Here is a 24,761-nt window from a genome sequence, read left to right as displayed (position 1 = left end):
GTGCCCCCATCAGTCCCCCAGACGACCCTACCATAACAAAGCAGCACAAACCATGGGCAGAGCTGCCAGCAGAGCCAATGTTTACATGCCACCCTACAACAACAAAGCCACATGGATTGCTCTCTAAGGAGGCCAGAGCTGCCCTGGCAGGGAGGTAACCTTACACAAATGCCCCCCACCCCAATAATTCCCCAGCAGATGGGGACAGTGGGGGCAGGCAGGTTTGCGCTTTGCCCTGTGTCTTTGTCCCCACACCAACCCAGCCACAGAACAGGTGCCACCAACCCCCCACCCGGCATGGCTGGTCCCAAGTGGGGGTTACCGAGCCTGGCCCCCCACCCGTCCTGAGGGTACCTGGGGAGCGGCAGGGCTGGAGAGTTGCTCCATGCTGACTGCAGGGCAGCGCTGCTATTCTGGGCCCGCGGCTGGCCGGGGCCTGGCAGATAGGGTGTCACTCAGCAATGCCAGCCATGCCCCCTCCAACGGCGGGGGGGGGGGGCACTGCCACCAGGCAGCACCCATAGCGTCACCCCATCATCTGTCTGCAGCACCTGCTGCACCTGGGGACACAGGGGATGGATGGATAGCCAGAGGAGGAAAAGCTATCCCCAGCCCCCCAACTTTTTTACCCAGAGCACGACTCAACACCACCAGGATGTGGCTGCTGCAGCAGGAGCAGTGGTACAGCACCACACGTACTGCAGGATGTTGGATAAGTGGCCAGCCAGCACAACGTGGGACACAGGGACAGCTTAGCTGGGCGCTCTGTCCCCATGCCACGGCCCATCCTGGGGTGCTGCTGCCATTCAGCCTCTTCCCAGCCCCCAGATCTCATGTCCCCAGCCCTCTTCCCTTACCCCACTGGGCCACCCCCTCCCACCCCATGCTTGCTCCCAGCTCCGTTTCTATTTCAGGAAGGTTCAAATATCGCCCTGGCCCACTGCCGGGCCAGCCCCAGAGCGGCCGTGGGCGAGCAGACCCATGGCCGGCCATAGGGACAGGAAGGCTCCAATTCACCCCAGGGGACAGCTGGACCCTGGTCAAAGCAGGGAGCAGGGCCATGGGCCCCCACACGGGTGCCAGGCAGATGATTTTAAATCACAGTCAACAGCTTCCCAAAATACCCATGGGATGCAGGGGCGGCCACAAAATCCCCATGCACGTTGTATGGGTTGCGAGGAGCAAAAAGAACTACACCAAGAGCTATAGCAAAGGCATTACCCAAAGACAGGGAGAAACAGAGGAGGTAAGAGAATGGAGGCTCAGGGCTGGGCACGAGCCAGTGGTGTTGAGGTGACACAAGGGTTCCCCCAGACTGCCTCACTACCGTGTGATACTGGCCTGCAGATGTAAGCGTCCAGCCCCGAGCGGGTCAGCCTGGCTCCAGCCTGGCCACGGCGGCGGTGCTGGCAGCAGGCATCTCCACTTTCGGTGGCTATTTTCAGGTGCTGGAGAGAAGCCGAGGAGCGATGAGATTGTCACCAAGGAGACCAGAAAACAGGGCCTGCTGCAGGCATGGGGGGCTGCAGGGAAAGCAGAGGGAAGGGCTTTCTGCAAGCCCCAGCCCCATAGCGCCCCAGCCAAGCACCCACTGTGCCTTCACCACAGAAGGGGCCACCAGGTGTGATCAGACAGAGAGGGCACAAGAGCAGCCATGTGCAAAAGTTTAATGGAAATTCTTCAGAAATGAAGGGAAAAATAGAGAGGAGGAGAGCAGCACCCATCTGCAGTCCCCAGTGTGCACACTGCAGGGTACCACAGAGCCAACAGCAGTGAGGGTCTGCTCCCTCCCCAGCCCCACTGCAGCTGGGAGCCAGGCCAGGGCTTGGGGCAGCAGTGGGCAGAAACCAGAGGATGCGGGCACAAGTACTCAGATAGGATAAAAACCCACAGGCTGGAAGGCCCAAGCCCTGCTCCTTCCAAAAGAGCAGAGTGTTGCTGGCCCTCCCCTGCCTTGGCCTGCAGTGAGAGGGGAGCAGACAACTTTGCTGGCTCTCTGGAGCTCAGGGTTAGTGCAAAGCAACACAGGCAAGGAGGGGTTCAACCCATACTGGTGAGGAAAGGAGAGAGGGAGGCGACGCCCAACTCAGCCAGATCCTACAGAAGGAAACCATCATCACATCAGGCTTGAACAACAGCCACAAACCCAACTTGGCCAGGTTTTGCCATTTGTTTTAAAAAATGAGTCACACAGCTCTCTCCAGGAACAACCAATTGGAAAGTGTGCAGTGCAGGGAGCTTCACAGGACTTGTACTTGTGCTCCAGAGCCAGCTTCTGTCTCTTCCTTTGAGGTAGGTTGAGGTGTCCCCAGGGAGGGAAGGCAGCTGCCTGCTCACAGCACCAGGGCAGTGTCTGAGAGGCAGCCACCAGGTTTCTGGTCAGCTCCAACAGTGCATTTGTTGAGAGGTAAGCTCTGAGCAGGGCTGGGCTCCAGGCATCTCACAAGATCTCCACTGTTTGGTGAGATGAGGTTGCTGCAAGAGAAATATTAGGGTCAGGGGTCGGCCTTTCCGGCTGCATGAAAACCCAACGACGTTCTGGTCTGGGCACAAGATCTCTTCTCCCTTAACTCCAGAGGCCAGGTGTATGCCTGCACTCCACTTGGCTTACTCAGAGGAACCACAGTCTTGTATCAAGCTGCCCAGGCCAGTGGTACCCACCCTGCAGCCCAACTTCATTCAGTGAAGCTGGCAGAGCACAGCAGCCCCGCAAACCTTGCTGCTCCCTTGCTCCAGCCCTACATAGGGGCAGAGTCTCTGCTCTCCATCAAGGTGGTGCAGGTCCCTGTGGGACACGTTTTGTCAGCACTGCTGGACCACAACAGCCACTTGCCAGACAACACCCACACCAGCTGTTTTGGGGCCTTGCACCAACTGAGCAGGGCATACAGTGCCAAGGAGACAAGCCCAGTCTCGTAGACATTACACGAACCCTACCAGTTGCTCTCCATAAATGAGATGCTGGCCTCAGAGCCTATAAGCAAATCACTTTCTCTGTCCCCTGAAACAAAGCTGCTTTTCCTGTTTCCAGTTCTCTCTGGACACCAGTCCCAAAGCCACACTGTGCATATCCCAGCCAGGGAAAACTCACCCCAGCCTGTCCGGTTCCAGTTTGCTGAAGCCATTTGATTGAACACTGCTTTTCTGGAGGAAGAAGGACTTTGGCAGCGACCACTAGAGAAGGAGAGAAATACAACCAAAAGGCTATTTAAGCTATGACAAAATCCCCTAGCCTAACAGTGCACAGAGAACAGGCTGGGATCTGCTGTAGGCTGCCCTACTGTTCTTCAGCTTCAATTGCCTCACACTGCTGCGCATCATCACTGCCACCAGACTGTTCCCAGAATAGCAAACAGAGCAGTCTTCACTCCCTGCTTAATGAATCCCTCTGCTGCAAGTGGGAACAGAGCATCCTGAGGTCATAAGAGTGGATTTCTTCACTAGATCAGCCTGCTCTAAGGCACAGGAGTGACAGAAGGAGATTGTTCCCTTACCAAGGGGAATAAACGGCAGGCCAGATGCTAAATATGCCAGGCTGTGCCCATTGTGCCCAACCATTTTTGGATGCAAAGTGGTTGCAATTCGATCTACTGCGCAGATTTTATATTAGTGTGGGAGACAGAGAAACGTGGGTTTTTCTAGACTGCTGGAGGCCTTAGCAGAGAGGGAAGAACAGCACGAACAGATAGGGCAGGAGGCACAGAAAGTGGAAAAAGCAGAAAGAGCTCCTGAATCAGACAACCCACAGATTCACAGACTCTCTGCCCCTCTCTTCACAGCAACCTTTCCCTGGCTTATCCACAGCTATGCTCACCATCTGGGCCAAATCCGTCCCTGTCCCAGTGTGGTAGCCTTTGACACACCATTTCTTCAGTAGCTCCAGACCTGGGAGGTGACAGAACAGACAAGAAGCAAGAATGAATTGGGAAGCTCATAGACAGCTATATCTCCCCCAGCTTAGGGAACGCAAAAACACTGTACAGAGTGAACTGACCATGCAGTAATAACTTGAATGCGTGCCTGAGCCCCAGCAAACACAGGGTAAACTAAGGCTGTTCACCCTCTGTATGAGCAAACATTGCTGAATGCTAGCACGTGGGGTGATGCAGTGCCTGCCTTTCTCCCAGGGAGCCAGACACACCAAGCAGCAGGCTCAGCTACACAGGAAAACTGGGGCAGCACAGGATTTGCTGATTTGGACCAGACTGGCAGTCCCCTGAGCCTGGTGCCTGCCAACAGCAGCACCTGATTTGGGTTGCAGTGGTGAAAGTTCCTACAGTGCAGATACAGAGCAGCTTTGCAGTCACCAGTTCCTTTCCCAGAGGATGGCAGCTCAGGTAGCTTCCTCTGGGCACATCTACCAACTGCATCACCTCCTCCCTGCCCAGAAACATCCAGGCCAGGCAGGCACACACAGCTCAATACAGGCTGAGACCTGGGCTCCGTTCCTGACACAGATGAGGCTAAGGTGCCTTGAGATTCATGAACCAGCAGAGCAACAGCGAGGAACTTGATGCTCTCCAGCTGGGGTTACCACGCTTTGCTATATGATACCAGCTCTAGCTATAGGAGGAACCCTTGCTTCCCAAACTGTGCTCCTTGGTGACCTTTCAGCACGCCCCAGGACCCTGGAAAAAAACCCATGTGTTGAGGATTGAGAGGAGCAGGACAGCTGGGCAGTGCTGCCCCAGCTCTGGGCACCAGACAAGGCTCTGAACTTACTGGCCAGGGAGAGATGAGGGCTGTGAGGAATGGATGTGAAAAGGAAGGGGGCAGAGGCTGGGTTTTGCTCATAGATAAAGGGCAGCAAAGGGGTAGTGCTGTTTGCTGGGCTGCCAGGAGGATGCTGGAGCACTAAGCCAGGGCTCAGTCCGAGTAGCAGAGCTCTGGGCAGCACTTCAGTGAAGACGATGACAGGGTCTTTCTTCCAAGTGACAGAAGAGCATCCAGAAAAGGCATTAGCAAGGCAAAGAATGACACATGCTGACAGCACAGCTGGAGAGGGCTGCAAGGTTATTATCTCTGTGAAAGACAGTTACTGACCCCTTTGATATTAGCTTAAATACCACTGAAGAGTGACAAAAGCTTTTCCTCCCAACCCCCCGCCCCATTTTTTTTGTTTGAGGTTTTTTTTGGTGTTTTTTTTTTTTTTTTTTTTTCTGTGCATTACATAAAGTGCTGACATTAGGAGCACATACAGTTGTATCAGTGGAGGGTTGGCTTCTTCCAAAACCTCTTCAGTTAAGGCAGGGGCTTGAAGGAGAGCCCTGAGCCACAGGCTCTGTGTTCTCTAACATCTTACACTACAACTCAGTTTTCTTTCCTGGACAGCCCCTCCTATGGCCCCAAGTAAGAAGGAAATGGTCTGCCCAGCAAATTTCACTAAAAGATGCTTTTTGTTGGAATACAGAGGTGTCCTGGAGAAGCGGAGATAAGAAATAGATTTCTTGTATTTCAGAAAAATGCCCCTTTCTCCTGCATGCATGCTGGTGCTACTTCTTAGGTTAGAACACAGCAGTAGACACAGGGAACAGGCCTAATTTTGCCTTCACTTCACAAACCACCTGTAAGGGACAAACCCCAGTGACTCGAGCTGTTCCTTCCTCAAAAAAAGGCACAGGTATGGAATAAGAGGCTGGAGTTGCAGGGTGAAAGCAGAATCTATGCTGCTTTAGTTGAGAACTAAATATCCCAAGGATATCCCAAGGATATCCCAAGGCACCTAGAAACGCTCGACTGTGCTGGTGAACTCAGCACCAGATCTATGATCAACTCAGAATAAGCTTTTCCTGACATTTGAAGCATTCTGAGAGGGGAACTAGCGTGGAGGCAGGCAGCTCCTTATCAAAATGCATAGGTCAGAAATCTCCCACGGCCTCAGGCAGGCAACTTGCCTGACTCAGGTAACTGTGCCAGCTCTCAGATGGCAGTTACCTTTGTGTTTATTCAAGTAGTACTTGAGCTCCCACTGGGTCACCAGGATGTTGAAGTAGCGAGGCTGCTCGAAGAAGCGCAGGTAGCGCGTGGAGATGTGGGTGGGAAACACCCGCTCAAACTGCCCACGCCGGGAATATTCATCCTCTGTCTCCACCAGGATGCGAACGTCATCCGGAGTCAGGATGTCCAAGACAGAAGAATAAAAATCCTGCAGACAAGAGCGTCTCAGGGTCAGGGAGAAGCGAGTTACGTTTTTTCAGTTCCTTTTTCCACCTCCCCACTCTCCAAACCCTTCCAGGAAGAGGTCTCCACGAGTCTGAGATCTCCGGGACAAGGGCCACTTGCAAAATGAAGGAATCTGAACTCAGTGCTGACATCAGTGCTGCTGAAAACCCCACTTCTGCCACTACGACAGAGGCTGCACACAAGGGAAGTGTCCTAGCTAACCTGTATGCAGTCAACTGACAAATGCAGTGAGAGCTGCACAGAGACATATGAGAAACAGGCAGTGTTCAGACCCTATTTGGGGACCAGTGGATATTGTCCCCCCATCAGCACATGTCCACTTCAATGCAAATATGAGTCATGGCAACAATGGTTTAAGCAAACCTGACTTATTTCTGCAACCTTGCGACCTGCTGAAGCCCAGGTGCTCCCCACAGCCTGGGTGTCTCCACACAGAGGTACAGTCAGGAAACGGGACTGAGACAAACATGGAATTGTTTGAGACAGTGGCTTGGCAGTACTCTGGCAGTTTTGGTACCAGGGACTGTTGCGTCATACCTGGTCAGGTATCTTCTTTGTCAAGTAATAGGCCTTCTTCAACTTCTCTGCTGTGAAACACTCAGAGGCTGGTCTGGGCTTCTCTTTCAAAGCACTGCCCTGACTAAGAACACAAAAAGACAGTAGAATATTTAAGTAATCAAAGCAAAGTCTCGATGTTGCAAGGCTCCTCTCAGCATGACACCCTAACGAAGATGTCATGAAAGAGAGAATGCTTCCTCCAAGGACTTCACTACTTCCGGGATCAGTGATGCATCCACAGCCTTATCATCAGCATGGGATCCAGGTAGGACGTGAGCAAGGCAACAAGGGAGATCCTGCTAGCTCAGGCCCCACAGCACTCCTTCACTAAAAACACTAACAATCACCTCCCACCCATATAGAATGAAAAAGGGCCAGAAAGGCAACGTGACCTGACTCAGAGCACTTGAAGCCTGGACGGATCTTAGGTTTATATCCCACTCCAGATGCAGCTCCCTAACTACACTGTGCCTGGGTGTACTTCTACTCAGTACTGATTCTGTACAAGAAAGGGGAACACTGGGGGATTAAGCATTCATGCATTATCCAAGAATTCCCAATATTCAAATGCATTCCAGCTCCACTTGCCATGGGAAACCTTGGTCTTTTGTATGTTCTGACCAGCAAGCATCTCAATTATTCTAAGCACCCAAATGAGCCATTTGGGGATGCCAGAGGCAGAGATACTTGCCCAACACCTTTTAACACTTATATCAACACAGCTAACTTGTTCTGCTGCCACAAAGATTATTAGTAGAGCAGAGATCCAAACAGAGCCCTGAGGCTACTCTGCATGGGTCTTGGGAACACAAAAATCTACTGGAATTATGCCCACATGCAAAAAAAAAAAACAAAACAAAACAAAACAACACACCCTCTCACATCCTTTCCAGGGCAGCAGATACAGTTAAGCAAGCCTGTTCCTGGATGCAGGAACTCTGGTAATGCATCATCTGAACCATGTTAAAGATCTGGTTAATCCTTTGCAGGTTCCTGCAAGGGCACCTGCCCTTCATCACCTCAGTCACAAGCTGCAAACGAGCCTGTGATCAAAGTGTCACAGATGGGCTGGTGAGAGCTCCCTGGACTGGAATGGGCCCATGCTCCAAGCCTCTCTCTCTGCTGAAGGCACAGAGCCGGCGGAGGGCGGGAGTCCCATCTTCTTTCATGCCCATCCATCACTGTGTGCTGGTGTTCAACCCAGCAAGCTGCCCCTTCAGTAGTGTACATATAGCAACCACTCTGCTGCAGAGCAGGGCTGGTTCCTTTTCCCACAGCACAAGGTCTGAAACCAGTAAAAGCCAAAGCTATGGTGAAACAGAAGGAAAAGGGGCCTGGGTGCACACACGCTCAGAAATTAGCTTTATGCAAAAAAAGCTTCCCTTTTTTGCAAGACAAGACTGCACACCCACCATAGGTCTACCTCCTCTGACACCTGTAATTCTGTCTTAGGAACAGATTGCTCTACCCTTTGCAAAATAACAGGTGCTCCTCTTGCTCAAGTCGGCAGCATGTCAGCTCTGGGGGATGGGGTAAGCAGATCCAGCCCCAACACAGCCAGCCAGCCTTTGAAGCAGATGGAGAGGCAGTGCAGCTCAGCATCATGCTAGTTCTGGCAGGGGGAAGGAGGACTTGACTAACTGCAGAGCAAGCATGAATTACACTGGCCTACTCTCACTTCCAACTATGGACTTGTAAATCAGGCATAAATCCTTCCTTGAAGAGACTGCAGGAACCAGATACCCAGGGAATAATGCAAGTCCCTCAAACATCCAGCTGAAGGACTAGCAAGCACAGGCTCTTGACAGAACAGAAACCAGTATGTTGCTCTGAGAGCAGCCCCCAAATGAAATCCTCCAAGAGAAAAGCCTGCTTTGCCTTTCTGCCCTGAAAGAGAATAGGGCTGACCTGCAGGTGAAATCAATTCTAGTCTGAGGTCTTGAGGCTACGCTGTCCATGCTGGGCAGAACAAAGCCAGCGAGGTTAAGCAGGTCCCGGATCATCTGGCCCTTGATGCTCACATCCAGAGGTGAATTGGAGTGAAGGCTGGAGGAAGAAAACACAGCAGTCTGAGTGCTAGAATGGAGGTTCTGAGCCTGAAGGCCCTGTGATCACTCCCTTTGGAGTGTCCCTCCAGCCAAAAATGGTTTGCTTCTCTTCCTCCACCCAGAGGGTTGCTGGAAATTGGCAAATCCATCCTTAGAGTCCAGCCTGCAATCCCTACTGTGTCTAGTTTGTGCTCATCCAACTCTAGTAGGCAGGATAGGCTGTGTCCAGGCACACCACGGCTCCCAGCCCTGTCTGAATAGCTGAGACCACATAGCCAGGTGGAGCCAAGGAACAAGCAAGAGAGGAATGAATGGTGCGTGAGGCAGCAGAGCTGCCAAGCACTTCTGCCCACACAAAGAAATCTCTGCCGTCACCCCTTCCTTACATGACACATTCTTCCTTGGTATTTTTTTTTTTTTTTTTTTTTAAAATGTACTATTCCCTGGCTCTAGCTGAGGCATGCCCAGCACAGGTTTCTAAGCTACAGATGGATGCTGCTTTTGCAGACAGGAAGGACTTTGAATTCTGCAGGAATCAGGAGAGGGAGTCTTCAAAGCAGTTGTTCAATGCAGGGGACATCATAGGCCAGATTTACTTTATGGTAAAAGAAAGGCTGTCATCCACCTCCACTGGCCCAGAGACAGACTTCGGGAGGAAAAGCTGCTTTACCTTGGGGAAATGTTGACCTCTAAGATCCAGGGCTTGAGGTTTTCATCCAGCATGATATCAAACCCAAAAAGCTCATGGCAACAGTACGGCCGCCGCACGTACATCTTCACCAGGCTGTTCACATACGGCTCAGATCTGCAAGCCAAGAGAAAATGCTCATTTCCAACAGACAGGCAGCAGAGACCTGACTGCAGCACACTGCCAACACAGAGTGCGCACAGCCACATGCTGTGGAGCGGATGGGCTGAAAGACCAAAGCAGGCCTGCAAGCTCCTGCTGCACTGCATTTGAATCCAGTATCAGATCCTGAGCAACTCCCCAAGCCAGGCCTCTGTCAGACAGGATCCATTTCTGAATAGAAGATTCAGCCAGCACCAAGGGACCTTTATTCTGAAGCATCCTGCACAAGTGGTGCAGTGGGTGCAAGCTGGCAGAGTGCCACGTATGCTGCACCCTCTTGGTCCTCCCCTCTGCACTGCAGGTGGATCCAGGAAGTATCAGGTCTATTCATGCCTTACAGCTACAGCAGCAAGAACACAGCTAACAGGTCACAACAAAGGATTTAGAGAGACTGAAGCCAGCAGTGGTGGCAGCACTTAGATTAAGAGCCAAAGGACTAGACTGAGTGGGGCTGAAGAGCCAGAGGGGCCAGGAGCGCACTCCTCAGTCAGGAGCAGAGCAAGGGGCACCAAGACTCACGCAATTATGGTTTTGATAACGATGTCCTTAATCTTCTCCCAGATGGCCTCACTGTTAACTCCCTTCTGAGTCAAGTAATTCCAGAGAGCTTTGAGTGCCCTGGGAGACAGAAAGCAAAAGAGATTGTTTTGTGGCCCCCTGCTGCCCAGCCCTGCCCCGCCAGGGAAGTGAAAACAGCAATAGGGAGCCTTGGCAAGGCTTTTAGCAGGAAGCTAAGGGATGTATCTCCACTTTTCCTGACCACAGCATCCTTCTGCCATTCTCAAACCACTCTACTCCTGGTTGCAATTCTCCCCAGCCTGGCCCCTGTTCTTGCAGGAACAAGCTATCAGAACCATAAATCTGTCATAGACTTATCCCAGTACTGGAGTAGTAAGTCCCAAATTAGCACATGAGCATGGTACGTCAGCTCCAGATCTTCTCTTCCCTCCCCCTTTGTGTCCTTAGCAAACCTCCCCTTCTTGCAGGCCTTCCTCAGGAGTACTGCAAAGCAGCTCACCAAGAATCCATCAAAACCCCCAAAAGCCATTTAGCTACAGCCATTTCACTGAAGCTTTGGGGGGTGGAGAATTTTTTTTTCCATAAATGTGGCAAGAAGGATGGTGGGGGAAGAGTGTTTGTGCTTTTGTAGGAGTTTCCCACACCACACCAAGCGCTGCAAGTTTCCCTGATGCTGAGCCAGGGATGCTCAGATGTTGCTTAAATGAGACTGTGTGGCTAATGGCCAGGAATCCAAAGGTCAGGCCTCCTGCATACAAGACGGAGTTGATTACAGCCACTCATCTTTAATGTGGGAGCAGTCAGTTTTGACTTGCATGGTGGTACCAAAAAACAGATGAACGCAGTCCCACAGGATTCCAAATGCTGGGAGACAGCAGACCCTTCTCAATGTACCCACAGAGGAACTGCGCCGAGCAGCAGATCCAGGCAATGCAATTTTATTGTATCAAATCATTCTCCACAGCTCCCTTTGAAGAGAAAAAGACCAGCCCAGGCCCACAAATTGAGAACTCTATCCTGCACTATTTTTAAAAGAGTTTAAACATCACTGTGGAATCAGAGACAAGTGCCTAACTACTTGGATCAGTCCACCTATAGGACAGCAGGGAACAAACTTTTGCAAGACTGCAGCCTTCTTCTGAAGTGACCAGAAACAGAACCACTGCTTCTCAACACCATGTCCTGATAATTGGAATTACTCTGCTGTCCCCATTTCCCCTGGCAGGAGCAGATGATACTGAAGTTTTGGGTACCTTCCAGTTTTGGGTAGTAATACTAAAAAAGGCTGATTTAACAGAGAACAGACAGAGCTGACCCTGTGAACTGAAAGTTCCCCCCTCACAGCACCTACCACTTGTGTCCCTGGCAAGCAGTCTCATCCAAGTTGGACTTGTATTCAGTGTTCTTCTTGTTCACACTGTAATTGGTCAAGTGCACGAACTTGTTGCTGAGGCTCTTCATTGAAGAGGAGTACCTAGAGGAAATGGTAGCAGCACAAACAATCTGAGCTTAAACAGGTTGCCGCCAGACCCATGGTGCAAGGAGCTCTGTTCTCATCACCTTTCTGTTTGGCTGCACACCAACTCTGCTGCTGCCCTTTCCCAGAGAGCCTGGAACAAGGCTGCCTCCACAATTTCCGTCCCCACAGACCCAGAGCTGGGAGGACAAAGGAAGAGATACAGAACAGGCTGCCCTGGGACTGAGGGATGAAATCCCACCCTCAAAGTCATAAAAGTAGACCAGAGCATCACTGGGCAAAAGCAGTGATGGTACTACAGCAGCACAAGGCAATACAGTCAAAACTGGATGAAACATCTAAATTTCCAATGCATCCACTTGAAGCACAGACTGCACTTCAAGCAATGCTTTACCCTGAGCTGATCCTGACTTGAAAAGATGGATGCACAAAACATCCTCTCACATTTCCTTTCACCTGCAGTGAACCTGTGCATTTCAAGACTGCTTATTCAGCAGCAAGAAGAGCTTCAGAAGCAAGCTAGAGCTCTGAGCATCCACCATACAGTATGACTGCCTCCTGCCCAAGCTGAGGTAGCTGCCACAGCCACAAGTGGCTGATCAAAGAAGATCCCCTGTACCACTGTTGTACAACTTACTTGCAGCTAGCAAAGCGAACCAATCCATCCTTGAACAGGTAGACCCTAAGGGGATCGTAACAAGTGACATACACATAAATCCTCAGGTCAAATTTCCTCCCATCAATGAGGTAGGGTTTGTGCAGATATCTGCAAAAGAAGCAAGCACCAGCAGAGTTACCATTTCTGCATGGAACAGCACCTCTTGGCCCCACCTCAGAAGGCAAAAACAGCAATCAACTTGGAGAGCAGGTGAAATTCTTTTGCATAGCATTTCCAATCTTAGTATAATGCAGTGAAAATGAGAGCCAGGAAAGCTCTCCCACAGTTTACACCCAAAACCTTAAAACCTTACAGAGAAATAGCAGCATCCCTGTAAACCCAGCTACAGCTGACAGAGCCACACTTCCAGCAGCACCATTGTGCTCAGCCTGCAGAGGTGTCCAGACGCAAACCAGATGCTTCTGCTTTGCTGGGTAGTGACAACTGTCCAGATCTGGTCTGAGATGAGACAGTAAGAGGTCCCAGGCTGCCTGTCAACTTTGCTTTCTTTTGCTCACCTCTGTACCAGCAGCGGCCTTCTTTTGGGTAGCTGGCTCCATTTGTGGATAACCTGGATGCCAATGCCCCTTGCTGATGCTGGCTGCAAAACAAACAAGAACAGATGAGATCTCCTCCTGGCAGCTACATTGGGATAAGGTGCCGAGTGCTTCTTTTCCCTTACTGGTTTCACAATCCATTTCTGGCGGCTAGCTCCTTCCTCCCACGCTTTCCTGAGTAATTTGATGTCTTGGGGCAGGATGAAGGACTGGGGGAAGAAATTAAACTCCTTCTTCCCACAACGAGTCTGCATCTTCAACAGGTTGCGCCACAGACGGTCCTTTCTCCCAATTTGAAATGAACCAGGGAAGTGGTTTAGCTGAAAAGGAACCCAGATCCTGTGAGATGCTCCTGCCTCTCCACGTCACTCCCTGGCCAGGGAATACATCTTCTCTGAACCCAGCAATGACTCAACTCTGTCACTGGAATGATTACTTCAAAAAACAATAACTGTGGTTAGACAAAGCCACAAGTGAAGACAGCTTAACTACAGCCTTGGTGTGTACAGGATTCATGCTCACAGCAGAGATGTTCACCCAGTTCCCATGTGTGCCTGCCTCTTGCACTCATCTCCCAGAACAGAAATACCAGCTGCCACACAGCTAAAGTGACACCACAAGGACAGCCTGCACAGCCAACACCTGGCCCTGAGGGGAAGGCACCCAAACTGCTCCCAGCACTCTCTCCACACACATAAAGGAAGTCAGCACAATACATCTCCTACCTTCTGGTGCTCCCTGATGGCTCTGAAGCCGGGGGACTTCATGTGGTGGCCCCAACAACCCAGCCAGTCATTGCTTTCTACAGGAAAAACAATAGTCCATGACTGAGTACCCTGCCACACACAACACCCTCTCAACCCAAAAACATCCCCTCCCTTTCCTGGAGCTAGTAGAAGGGCGCCAGGGATAGTGCACAGCAAGAACACAAAGCAGTCACACTAGCACTGCAAAACTGCCAAGCCAAGAGCTGTGAGAGGGATCCAGTTAACCAGGGGGGGTCATCTGCCCACAAGGACTGGTGCAAGGATCTGGGCAGAGAGAGAGCGAAAGAAGCATTTAATCCTCGAACACCCTTACCTTCCTGTTTTCCAGCAGGAGAGCGAAGCAGTTAGCTAATCAGCTCTGCCCTGCAGAGGGATGTGTAGGATTGCGAGATATTCTACGCTTTGGTCTGCCCTACATGTCTCATTACAGCCTCAAAATGAACTGAGCAGAGGTCTCCTGATACACAGAAAAGCCCTGTTAATAGCACTAGGAGATCACATACCAGAGTACGGATCACAACTGTGAACGCTCGGTGTGTCCCCAGCCCGCCCCGACACGTCTCTCCTGTAGCAAGATACCAACTCCGTGAATTCCCTGCTTACAGTCAGAGTGAAGGACAGTTTCTTCTTCAGTACATGTGCACAAGGGACAGCGGTGCTGGTGCAGGCAATAGAGGAGTGTTAGCCGCCTCAGAGTGCCAGCACCACCTAGAGGCACAGCTTAAGCAAGCCAAAGGGCAGCTCTGCTGCCCCACATACTGCCCCAAATGGGCAAGGAATACGTCCTTCTGGTTCATACTACTGACAAGCCAAGAGGGAGACTGGGCTCTGCCCGGACTCCAAAAGTTCATGTATTTCAGGCTGGACAGGCAGAAGCAGGAACACAGCATCCTGCAGTGCCTATCTCTCTCCTGTTCTGCTCTTCACAGGCAGTCTGCCTTCTCACACCCACGAGCTAGAGGCGAGGGAGGACACGATGTATCAGATGATGCCAGCTTCCCACAACTTACTTTTGCTGACTCTGAAGTGAGATCTGCTAATGGTTTGCTTCACAATATTCGGCGTGACCGTGCACATTTTCCATCGCAGCAGCTTCCTTTGCTCCCAAGGCAGCTTTTCCACTAAGACGACAAAAAGTGAAGGACAAAAAGAAACCAAACACAATACCTTGATTAGATACAGCACTTCCTACGTTCTGCTGCACAGCCACTGGGCCTGCAGGGAGGGTATGTAATCCTCTTTGCATGTGAGAGAAGGCACAATGGCCAGAGGAGATCCAGGATGCTGGAATATGGCATGGCAACACATCCCAGCTCACCTCTCTCATCACGAGTGCTGAAGTAGATGGTTGGAGGCACATTAGGGAATAAACTGCAGACAAGAGCGGGTTTGAGCACTTTCTCCTGATCCTCAGTGGGCTGGTCCAGGCACTCGAGGCATTTCCTAAGAGAAACAAAGAAGGAGGCAGCTGAATAAAGGTAAAAAAAGCATGGGGAGCACCTACACGTGCAGTCACACAGAGGCTGGCTTACATCTCAACATCCATAAATGCATATGTATGCTCAGAGACCGTACTGTCCGTAATTGCCACAAAGCAAGGAAATGAGCTTCTGGTGCCTTTGCAAAAATATATTTAAAGGAGGGCAGTAAATGCAGTGACAAGGGGATGACAATGCCACAGACAGGAGACGGGGCAAAAACTGCTTGCCAGGCAGGAAACAAGAAGAGAGTCCTTAGGAGGAGGTTACAACCCCAAAAGGGCCGCTGACAATCAAGGAACCTACAATGAATCAATAGTGCAAGAAACTGGAAACAGCAGACAAAAATGGAGCCACATCACACTGATGAGAGTGTCCTGCACTGCCCTTTGCCTCACTGAAGACAAAATGCAACAGTGGAGCTGGAGATCAGAGAAAGGAAGAGAAGAGCCTGGAGGGAAGCTGGGATGTTTCATAAGTGTTTATTTCTATACAGTCATTTTTTTCAATACCAGAATTGGTAATTAAAAGTTATTAAACAGCAATAAATCACATTGATCGTAATTCCTTGGCACAAATCTTGTTTTAGTCCACAGCAGATCAGATGGCTCCACAAAGAGCCTTGATCCTGCTATCAGGAATTTGCATCACTGTAATGTGGTACAAGCAGTGGGCGTAAAAGCCAGTAACCAGTCTGCAGAGACAAGGGGTGGAGTTTGCAACAAATAAGCGTGTCAAGCATTATCTCCTCCTGTGTTTTGCAGGGAGCTTGTTACAAAACAAACCCTATAACCTGGTCCACAGGAACATGGGCTAGAGATTGTAACACAGATACCTTTAAGTTGTCATAACCCTCTTGGTTTTGGCATTTTTTAAGGGAGGAAGATGGAGTTTTATTGAACGTACATACATCATCTTACCATGGCAAACCCTAGACAAAGCAGTTTTCTGAGAGAAAGCACAGCATTAATAAATACATCTATTGCTACATACGTGTATCACACGTACAATCATAGAATGGTCTGGGTTGGAAGGAACCCTTAAGATCACCTAGCTCCAACACCCTGCTATAGGCAGGGACATCTCCCACTGGATCGGGTTGCTCAGAGGCCCATCCAGGCTGGCCCTGAATGCTTCCAGGGAGGAGGCACGATGATGCTAAAAGCAGAGCATGTAACGAATGTTGCAGAGGCAAGGGCTGGAATGCGTGAGGCATCATTGGTGGGAGTTTGGTAGCGGGTGTAGGTGCAGTAACTTCTGGAAGAAGGTGAAGGACTGCCCAGTACTGCAGGTCTGACTGCATGCAGTGAAGGAAGTAAGGATGAAGGAGAAGCAAAAGAAGTCAGCGTGTTAGTATTCCTTTATCTCCTCCACCACAGTTGCAAAGAGCAGCACTGCAGCATGACCAAGGACAGATCCCACAAAGGTCTGCCAGGAATCAGAGGCAGGGCTCGGATGACCACAGGCTGACCAAACCACGACCAAAGAAACCTCTTTCCAAAAGCTAAAGAAAAACCCAGGCTGTGGTCTTGTTTCTAGGATGCAGTGCTGAGACACAAGACCCCACAAGCTGTTTGCATCTCTGGACCCAGGATACCTCCATTCTGCTTCATCTGCACAGAAATGACACTGCAAGATCCAATAAACACTGTAATCCAATAAACCTAACCCAGCAACTGCCTGTGGCAGTGAAATTAAGACCCCTGCTTTGCTGTGGTGGATGTACCCTCAACACTCTACAGGCTGCTGTCCATAGCTTTGGTCTTCAGGAAGCTAATTCTGGTTGGGAAGCTGGCTGCCATCCTCACTCTATTCCCTCACATGCTACACCTCTTTTCTGCCACCAAGAAGACAAAAATGCCAAGCTGCAGTGCATTATTTAGAGCTACTAACCTGGATACAAGAGCCACAGAGTCATTAGATGACATGCCAGTGACAGAGGAAGCATCCGAGTCACCTGCAGGAGGGAAGAGAAAAAACAAATGGTTCTGTGGACAGACCCTTCACAGCTGCTCCAAGTTCTTGAATCCTAAATTTCACCCACTAACCCACTATGAAGACTGGGGCAAAAGCAGAGCCAACAGCCCTTCACACAGACTGGAGCGGGGCAAGTTTAAACCCTATTCCATTCCTCAGAGGAACCTCCACAACTTCTCCTTACTGCTAGATTGATTTTGACTTCCACACAATCTCTAGGTCCCAAAATGACAGCAAGAATGTAAGACAGTGTGCAGTCACAGCTTTCCTGCTGTGCACACACCTCACTCCCAGACAGCCCCTGCACACACCAAGGGGCAGAGCTCAGCTCCCCCTGGGGAATGGGCACTCACTGTTCTCTTCTTCCTCCAGACTGCAGCTCTCATCCAGGCTACCAGGAAGTTCTTCCTCCACATCGTCCTGGGGATGGCTCAGCCCCAGCAGTGACTCCCCAGCAGCAACACTGCGATAAAGGACATCACATTAGAGAGTGGTAAATACTTTGTAAACCCAAAACATCTAGAAGCCCACAGTGCTGCTCCATATTCCCTTTGTCCTACATTGATGCCACGTTCCTTCAGGAATGCACACTTCCACCCAGGGAAAGCTTTGTTGGAGCTGGCCTAACAGCAACCTTCACCCAAAACACCTGCAGAGCCTGACAAGCAGTGCTCCACCACGCTTCTACGCTGTGGCTGAAAAAGTAGATGAGAGGGCTCAGAGCCACCAAGGGCCTGTGTGACCTGGAATAGCAGAAAGGCTCCTCCTGCAATAGGATGTTTCACATGGGTTTGTTCACAGATGCAGTCACCCCTGCACTGCACTAAGTATAGCCTTTTCCAACACAAACCCAGAAGAAAGCCAGTCCAACCCCACCTCCCCACAGCCTCTCTCATTCCCCATGCTCTACTCACTCAGGCTTTTCTGGGAGCATTGCATGGGCACACTTCTCCTTTTTCTCCAGCTGGATGCTGGACATCTGAGTGGCCACTTCAGAGATGGCAGCAAGCTGCTGAGGCTCTGCTCTGGCTCCCTGCTCGCCGCCACGCAGGGTCAGCGTATTTGTGAGCCGGCAGTTGGAGCTGCGGTCGGGAGAGCTGGCACAGGAGGCCAGGAGATGAACGCTGATCCGTTTAGTGCAGACGACAGCACCATCGGAGCCTATAAGGCTTGAGTTACCATTAAGATGATGGCTGCCCATCTCCAAGTTTGGGGGAGCAATGGTCTCCTCTGAAGTGACGTGTGCCATGATGCGATGCCCTGATCTGTCCCTATTGGACAAGCCACCTGCATTCCTAAGGCCAGAGCTTTTAACTTCGTGTCCGAAGCCACTGCAGGTAGCAGTCTGTCCAACCAGCTTCTGCACAGCTGCCGTGAGGCTGATCTTGGGCTCTGCCTCACACAAGCTGTATGCTTTCCTCTCAGTGTCCCCCAGTGGCCAAGAGCACCACTCATTCCTAAGGGTCACACTGTTGGGCACGAGAGTCATGGAGGAGGCAGAGGTTTGTTCCTGGTCGCTGCTTTGCACTGCAGGGCTGTGGGGGAAGCAGTCTCCATCAGTCTTGGAGCGTGGCCATGAGATGGTGGGAAAACTGGCGGTGTTCTTCAGCTTCTTCATTTCCGATGACTGCAGCAAAGGCACTTTAGCACTGCTTGGCTGTAGGAAGGAATTGCTGTGGAGCACTGGTCTGCAGGAGCTGGAAGCCTGCTGAGGGCAAGCTGAGCCCAAGCTGAGGGCAGAGCCTTTCAGCCCAGACCCAGCATGCTCCTCAGGCAGCACAGGTGGCAGGCAGGGCTCCATCACCAAGGAAGACATTGCCCTTCCTGGGGCAGAGCTGGTGTCCTGGGGGCTCCAGAAAGGAAAGTGGTAGGGTTTGGCTCTCAGGCAGGAGCGCTGGTAGAGCAGCGTGCTCCCACACAGCTCCGGGCAGGGCTGGGAGCTTTCAATGGGATGCAATGGGCACGGTGCTGGCGGGTACAAGAAGCATGACTGTTGCAAAGGGATCCCTGAGGGTGGTGGGCTGAGATCCCGGTGGGCATTCACATGCTGCCTCTCCAAAGCCCAGATGGGTTTCGCGTGCTGCTGAGGGGCGAGGCACCATGCTCTGCGCTGTCGCTCTGCTGGAAGGGTGTCTGTCCCGAGGCCAAAGCTCTCCTCCTGTCTGGGGCCCAGGTTATTGCGTTGTGGTCCTGCTGAGGCCATGTAGAGCCATAGCACGAGGCAAGAGCAAATCTGTAATCCACTGCAGCACCTTCACTGGCCTGAAACAAGATGACTACATGAAACACAGTGACTTGAGCAGCACACCTGCTTTCCTCCTTATCGCCACAGCAAAGCTGGCCTCTTACAGGATGTCTCTGCACCACTGCACTTAAAGCGCCAGGCCCAATTGCTGCCAGGAGGGCACCAAGTGGCATCAAAACCCATGTCCCTCCCTCTGCCAAGGCTTCCCAAAGGTCTCTCTGGACCAGACCACAGCAAAGAAAGTGTTGGCATCTCACTTGACACCAGAGGACATGAAGGACAACTTACAAAGGGCCCCGGGAAAACTCCTGTGCACACAAAAGCTTTGACTTTGTGAAAGCAAAGGTTGCCCTGGCTGCCACAACTAGCCTGGCAAGGCAAGACAGCTCTCCTGGCTCCACAGCAGCCCCCAAACGTTTCTTGTTTTTTCTCCTTTCCTTAAGGCTCCAGCTCCCAAAGTCACACAGTTTAGCAAGAACCTCAGCCTTCACTTTGACAATGAATAACCTTCTTGCTTTGGTAACTCCACAGAAACAGCCCAGGAGTGAGAAGGCTACAAACAGAAAACACAGGGCTCTTCCAACACCATCACCTGTGCTAGGCACAGACTGCCTGCACTACACATGCATTCTTTTTAATCGTGGCCCTACAGAAAATACTCTTAGAAGGAGCAGTCAGCAGACCAGAATGCCGCACAGCACTTGGTGCCCTAAATCCTCCTCAAACAATTGCACTGCACCTGTATGATTCTTTTGCCTGGGGAGAAGAGAGAGAAAACAAAGCACGTGCCAGATATTTGCCTTGCTTTAACTCATGCCTGGAGGGCCCCCTGGATACAGCCACGATAAGAAATTGCTTTCAAGCTTAATGAAAAACACACCCAAAAAAAGCAGTGAAAGGTAAGCAGGGCATTAACCAACCCCCCACTCCCTTCATTGTCTTGCAGTGCACACACACTCCTTTGTCACCTGAAAATCAAGCGTGGGCTGCAGCACTTGAAATGTAGCTCCCAGACCAGAAGTGCTGCTCTGCAGCACCATGAGAACAGTTCAGGTCCACCAAAGGGCTGGGCCAGGCTCACCCCTACCCTGCACACACTCCCAGTCTCCCATACATGCTCAGAGCAGGCCAACAGCATCCCAACCAGATGCTGTATGAAATGGAAACATCCTGCACAGGACCTTAAGGAGCCACTACCCTGTCAGGATGTACAGAAAGTCTCAGCTCCGCTCCACGCTCAGAGCTGTGGATGAGCTGCACCACCTTCAGAAGGCAGCAGGGGCACCACCAGGATCCTGCTAACCTGGGGATGCTTCGTTCTGGCCCCACAGACACCAAAACACTCCTGCAGGAGCTGCACATGCCCTCCAGAACTGGGTCATGCTGTGTCACCCGATCGGTGAGCAGCGAGCAGCCCGGCCGTGTTGTGACATTCACAGCGATTAGCACAGGGCAAGGAGGCTGTGCTCAGACGCTGCCACCTGCTTGGCTCAAGTTCCCCAAGTAAACAAGTATCGGAGCTTGGCACCTGCATGCCCAGCCAAACAAGCACTCTCAAACCCCAAAGCGACCCCAGCGCACCAGGAAAACAGACGTGAAATCCTAAAATTAAAATACCAAGAGGTTAATGGAGGCATCCCCAGTGTCCTGGCCTGCAGGGGACTCTTTCTGAGAGGTCACCATGCCTTGCTGGCAGCTTGGCCACGTGTGACCACCCAGCAGGAGCCACCTGTGCTTCATCCCTCCGGGCTTTGCAGCTATGCCCACCTCATCTCACTATAAAAATAAAAGCGATCTGCCCTGATAGAGCTGTAACAAGGGATTTGGAGTGCACCAGAGGCTTACATACGGTGGTATAGCAGCTGCAGGACAAGGAGATGCATCAACCTGGTAGGGAAGAGGCTTGCTAGGCCCAGAAACAATGCCCAAGCAATGGGCATTGAGTGCCTCCCTAGAATTCCTCCACTTTGGGTGACCTTAGAGACAGCTCAGTGAGGCATCCAGAAGAAGCAGAGGGGATACAAGCGTTCTCAGGTGCCAGGTAATGGACACCACAGGACAGCAGCTGCCGCAGCCCCATGGCTTCAGACAGCCACCACACCACTGGGCACCCTTCACTGAGATTTCTCCTTTCTGCTTCACTCACCTCTGCCTCTGGCAGGGGTCTGGCCAGGAAGGTCAAAGGGCAGCAGTCCCCACTGGCACTCACAACAGCAGTACAACAACATTTGGAAGTTTTATTGTGGAAACATGAGCTGGGAAAAGCCCTGCTCCACTCCCAGGGTGAATTGGCAGGGCTGGAAGTCCAACCCAAACATCATTACTGGTAATTAATGGATTTTGGCTTGGGCTTATTGACACACAATAAATAAAAAGGCTAAGGTTGTCACATTATGGTGACTGTAGAGCTGCACCTGCTCACAGTTATTCAGCTAGCACCTTTTATTACCACACAGCCTACTTGGGACGTCAGCTGGAGTGCAGCCACAGCCCTGACGACTCTCACACCGCAGGGACCACCACGTGCCCCTGCCCTGTGTGCCCCACTGAGAGGCAGCAGGGGAGCAGAGCTCCTCCAGCTCTACCCTTGCTGGGCTCCTAGCAGAGCTGCTTCCAGAGAAAGGATGAGCCCCAAAGAGCCCAGGAGCAAAGCAAGCCTCTGACACGCGAGTTTAAGCAAGAAGGTTATTTTAAACTCAGCTGTGGTGACACACTTAAAATAACAAGAGCTTGCAAATGCATGGGCTGTGAGCTGACCTGATAACGTGCTGTCAGCCTCATGCATCCAAAAGTCACAGGAGTGGAAAGGAAACAAAGTCAGATATGTGTGATCTGGTGTTATTTTTTATGCCACGCTTTCAGCCTTACTCTTTACAGTGAGAAAGGATCAAGTTTTTTTAATAAGGGAGATCTGAGGTCACACCACATCCCTCCCTTGAAGCTTTACAGCATTCCATTAATGCCTGAACAAGAGAGTTAACAACAATACAACACAAACAGGATTTAAAGCCAATACCCCTTTCATAAGGACCTATTCAGCTTAAAAAAAATTAAAGCTTTCAACAGAATCAAGCACTGTGACTTACTGTGCGTGCCTGAGCTCCTGGTACGCCCAGTAACAAGACACAAACTCATGTTCCAACAGCATGGAAACCACCCTCATTTAGGTGAGCTCCAAGAAAGAAGCAGCCCCAAACTCAGCATGGAGTTGCACAACACCATACACAAACACATCAGGCCACCCGTGAGCTCCAGGAGAAGGGGATGGGATGCTGCAGCCAGTCATGAAAGCAAGTGTGCAAGGACAAGGAGGCTTAGGGACAGCTCAGCTGCCCCAGGAACACCCACGGGACAGCTATCCTCTTCTGGGTGCAAAACTAAAGGTGTGGGGCAATGAGCAATTCCTCCCCTATTCAGTGCAGACTGCAAGATACCAAAGTTTGCATTTGGCTACTCCAGTCAAGGAGAGACACCAGGGAGAAACCAGATGCAGTTTGGATGTGTCAGCAAATTCCACCTGTATCCAGGGATTGCTTTTATGCTGAGGCCGTTCACTTCCATTGAACAGCTGTGACTTTCAATTCCACACCTAAGAGAAACTGCGAGAAGGGCACTGCTCCCCAAAGCAAGGCAGGCAGCCATACAGGCAGCAGGCACCAAACCAAGAGCTGGGGCCCAGCCAGGGCCTCACCCCAGGGCACAAGCAAGCAGCTGCTCCCTGCGCAGGCTGGGGCCTCCACGCTGCACTGGACAACAAGAGCTGAGCTGCCTGAGTCACAGGGGACTTTGCACGTTTCTCGCTGCTTTCAGGACGTCAGCGCATGGTGCCAGATGAGGCGAGGGACTTCAGCATGATTAGGCAGAAAAGCTGTGGCTTCATCACAGAGGGAAAGCTGAAATAACAGAGGGCTGAACTCTGTGCTAACAGGACACTGTTGGAAGCAGTGGGCTGACTGTTCTGTGAGCGCAGAGGCAATGACAGAGAACAAAAAGTCCTGAACGTGGAGCAAAACTGCTAGCAAGCAGCAAGGCTGCCACCCTGCCCCAGCTCTAAGGGCTGGGCAAGGCATTTCCCTGAGCCTTTATAGCAGCCTCTTGGTATTGATAGGACAGAGATTCCCTGCCAACAGTCCCCAGGCCACCAATGGGGGTCAGTGACAGAAAAGCAGAGAATTCTGTATTTTCTCATCAGTGAAGCTGGAAAGTCCCTGCCCTAAATCATACCTCCTCAGCCGCTAGCAGATGATATGATGAGAGTGTGGAAATGAATCTGGGTTAAAAATAAGCAGTTAGAACATGCAGCATTTCACAGCCTTGACAGTTACAATGAAGAGGTCCAGAGCACCTTCCTGCAGACCCTGGCAGAACAAGCTGATGGGACAGCACTCTCCATCCAGCTTCACAGTGGGAGGAACAGCAGGAGAGAGCAGCACAGGTCGCTCTGCTCTCACACTGCCTGGCTGCGTTCAGTCTGGGGCACAGAAACAACATAAGCATGGAAGCCTCGTAGTGAGTGGTGCAAGTATAAAATAACAGCGAACAAGGAAACAAGAACTGCGAATTAGTTCAACACACACCAATTCTTTGTCCAGCCTCTTTTCTTAGTATATTTTGGATGATTTAAAAAAAAAAAAAAAAAAAAAGCCCCGGGTATGTGATGAAGACCCTTCCCAGTCGAAACCGGAGCTTCAGCGCTCCTAGAAGAAACACATTCTGCAATCACCTCACCCCACACGGTTGCCTCTCAGAAGCAGAGCTGCCCGCGTTGAAGACACGGGGAGAGGCAGAGGTTCAAGTGGGGAAGCAGCCCCCAAACAACCCCAGAGCGGTGGTGCCGGAGGGTCGGGGCGCCAGGAACGGCACGTGCCGGGCCGGGACACGCGGCAGCGCAGCCCGCAGGCGCACTTCCAGCCACGTGCCGAGAGGGCCGCGCCTCAGCCCTCCCGGCCGCCCGCAGCACAGCGGGGACCCGCCGAGCCCCGGGGCGGGCCGCGACGGAGGCCTTTCCCGGGGGGAGGCCTTAAAGCGGGAGCCCCGGCGATAAAGGAGATCGGGAGCGAGGAGGCTCCCGCGGGGACCCGCTCCTCACCGGAAAACGGGGCGCGGCCCTCAAGAGGGGTGCGGGGGGTTCGGCCCGTACTCACCGCCCGCCGCGCCCCGACCCGCACCGCCCGCGAACGGCCCGCCGTTACCATGGGGATCCCGGCCGGCGCCGCGCTGCCACGTGACCGCGCATCCCGGCAGCCCCGCGGGCGGCGGGCAGGACTACAACTCCCGACGTGCACAGCGCCACGCGCCCGCGGCGCCCCCTGGCGGCCGAATAGGCGGTAGTTAGAGGGACGCAGTGAGGACGGACGGCAGGAGCGGGCACGGCCACCGCCCAGTGCTGCGGCTGAAAATGGAGGCACTGTCCTGGAGATCGCAGGCACTTGTTCCGAAAAAAG

General features: G+C 51.8%; 1 protein-coding gene across 1 annotated transcript; it reads right to left on the bottom strand.

Moving 5' to 3' along the window:
- Positions 1–2,333: 2,333 nt before the first annotated feature.
- Positions 2,334–19,275, bottom strand: TTLL4 (tubulin tyrosine ligase like 4; the record flags this gene model as incomplete). The annotated part of the gene is made up of 18 exons (XM_079539228.1): positions 2,334–2,475; positions 3,092–3,174; positions 3,815–3,885; positions 5,935–6,145; positions 6,721–6,823; positions 8,650–8,787; positions 9,460–9,594; positions 10,159–10,257; positions 11,510–11,632; positions 12,273–12,401; positions 12,812–12,894; positions 12,976–13,170; positions 13,576–13,652; positions 14,628–14,738; positions 14,936–15,060; positions 16,989–17,052; positions 17,426–17,535; positions 17,987–19,275. 18 exons carry the CDS (start codon positions 19,273–19,275, stop codon positions 2,334–2,336), a joined length of 3,288 nt encoding a protein of 1,095 aa, XP_079395354.1.
- Positions 19,276–24,761: the final 5,486 nt, after the last annotated feature.

This window comes from Tetrao urogallus, assembly GCF_951394365.1.
Source record: "Tetrao urogallus genome assembly, chromosome: 8".
Lineage (NCBI taxonomy): Eukaryota > Metazoa > Chordata > Aves > Galliformes > Phasianidae > Tetrao > Tetrao urogallus.
Note: the sequence above shows the minus strand (reverse complement) of the source record. Positions and strands in the feature narration are given on the sequence as shown.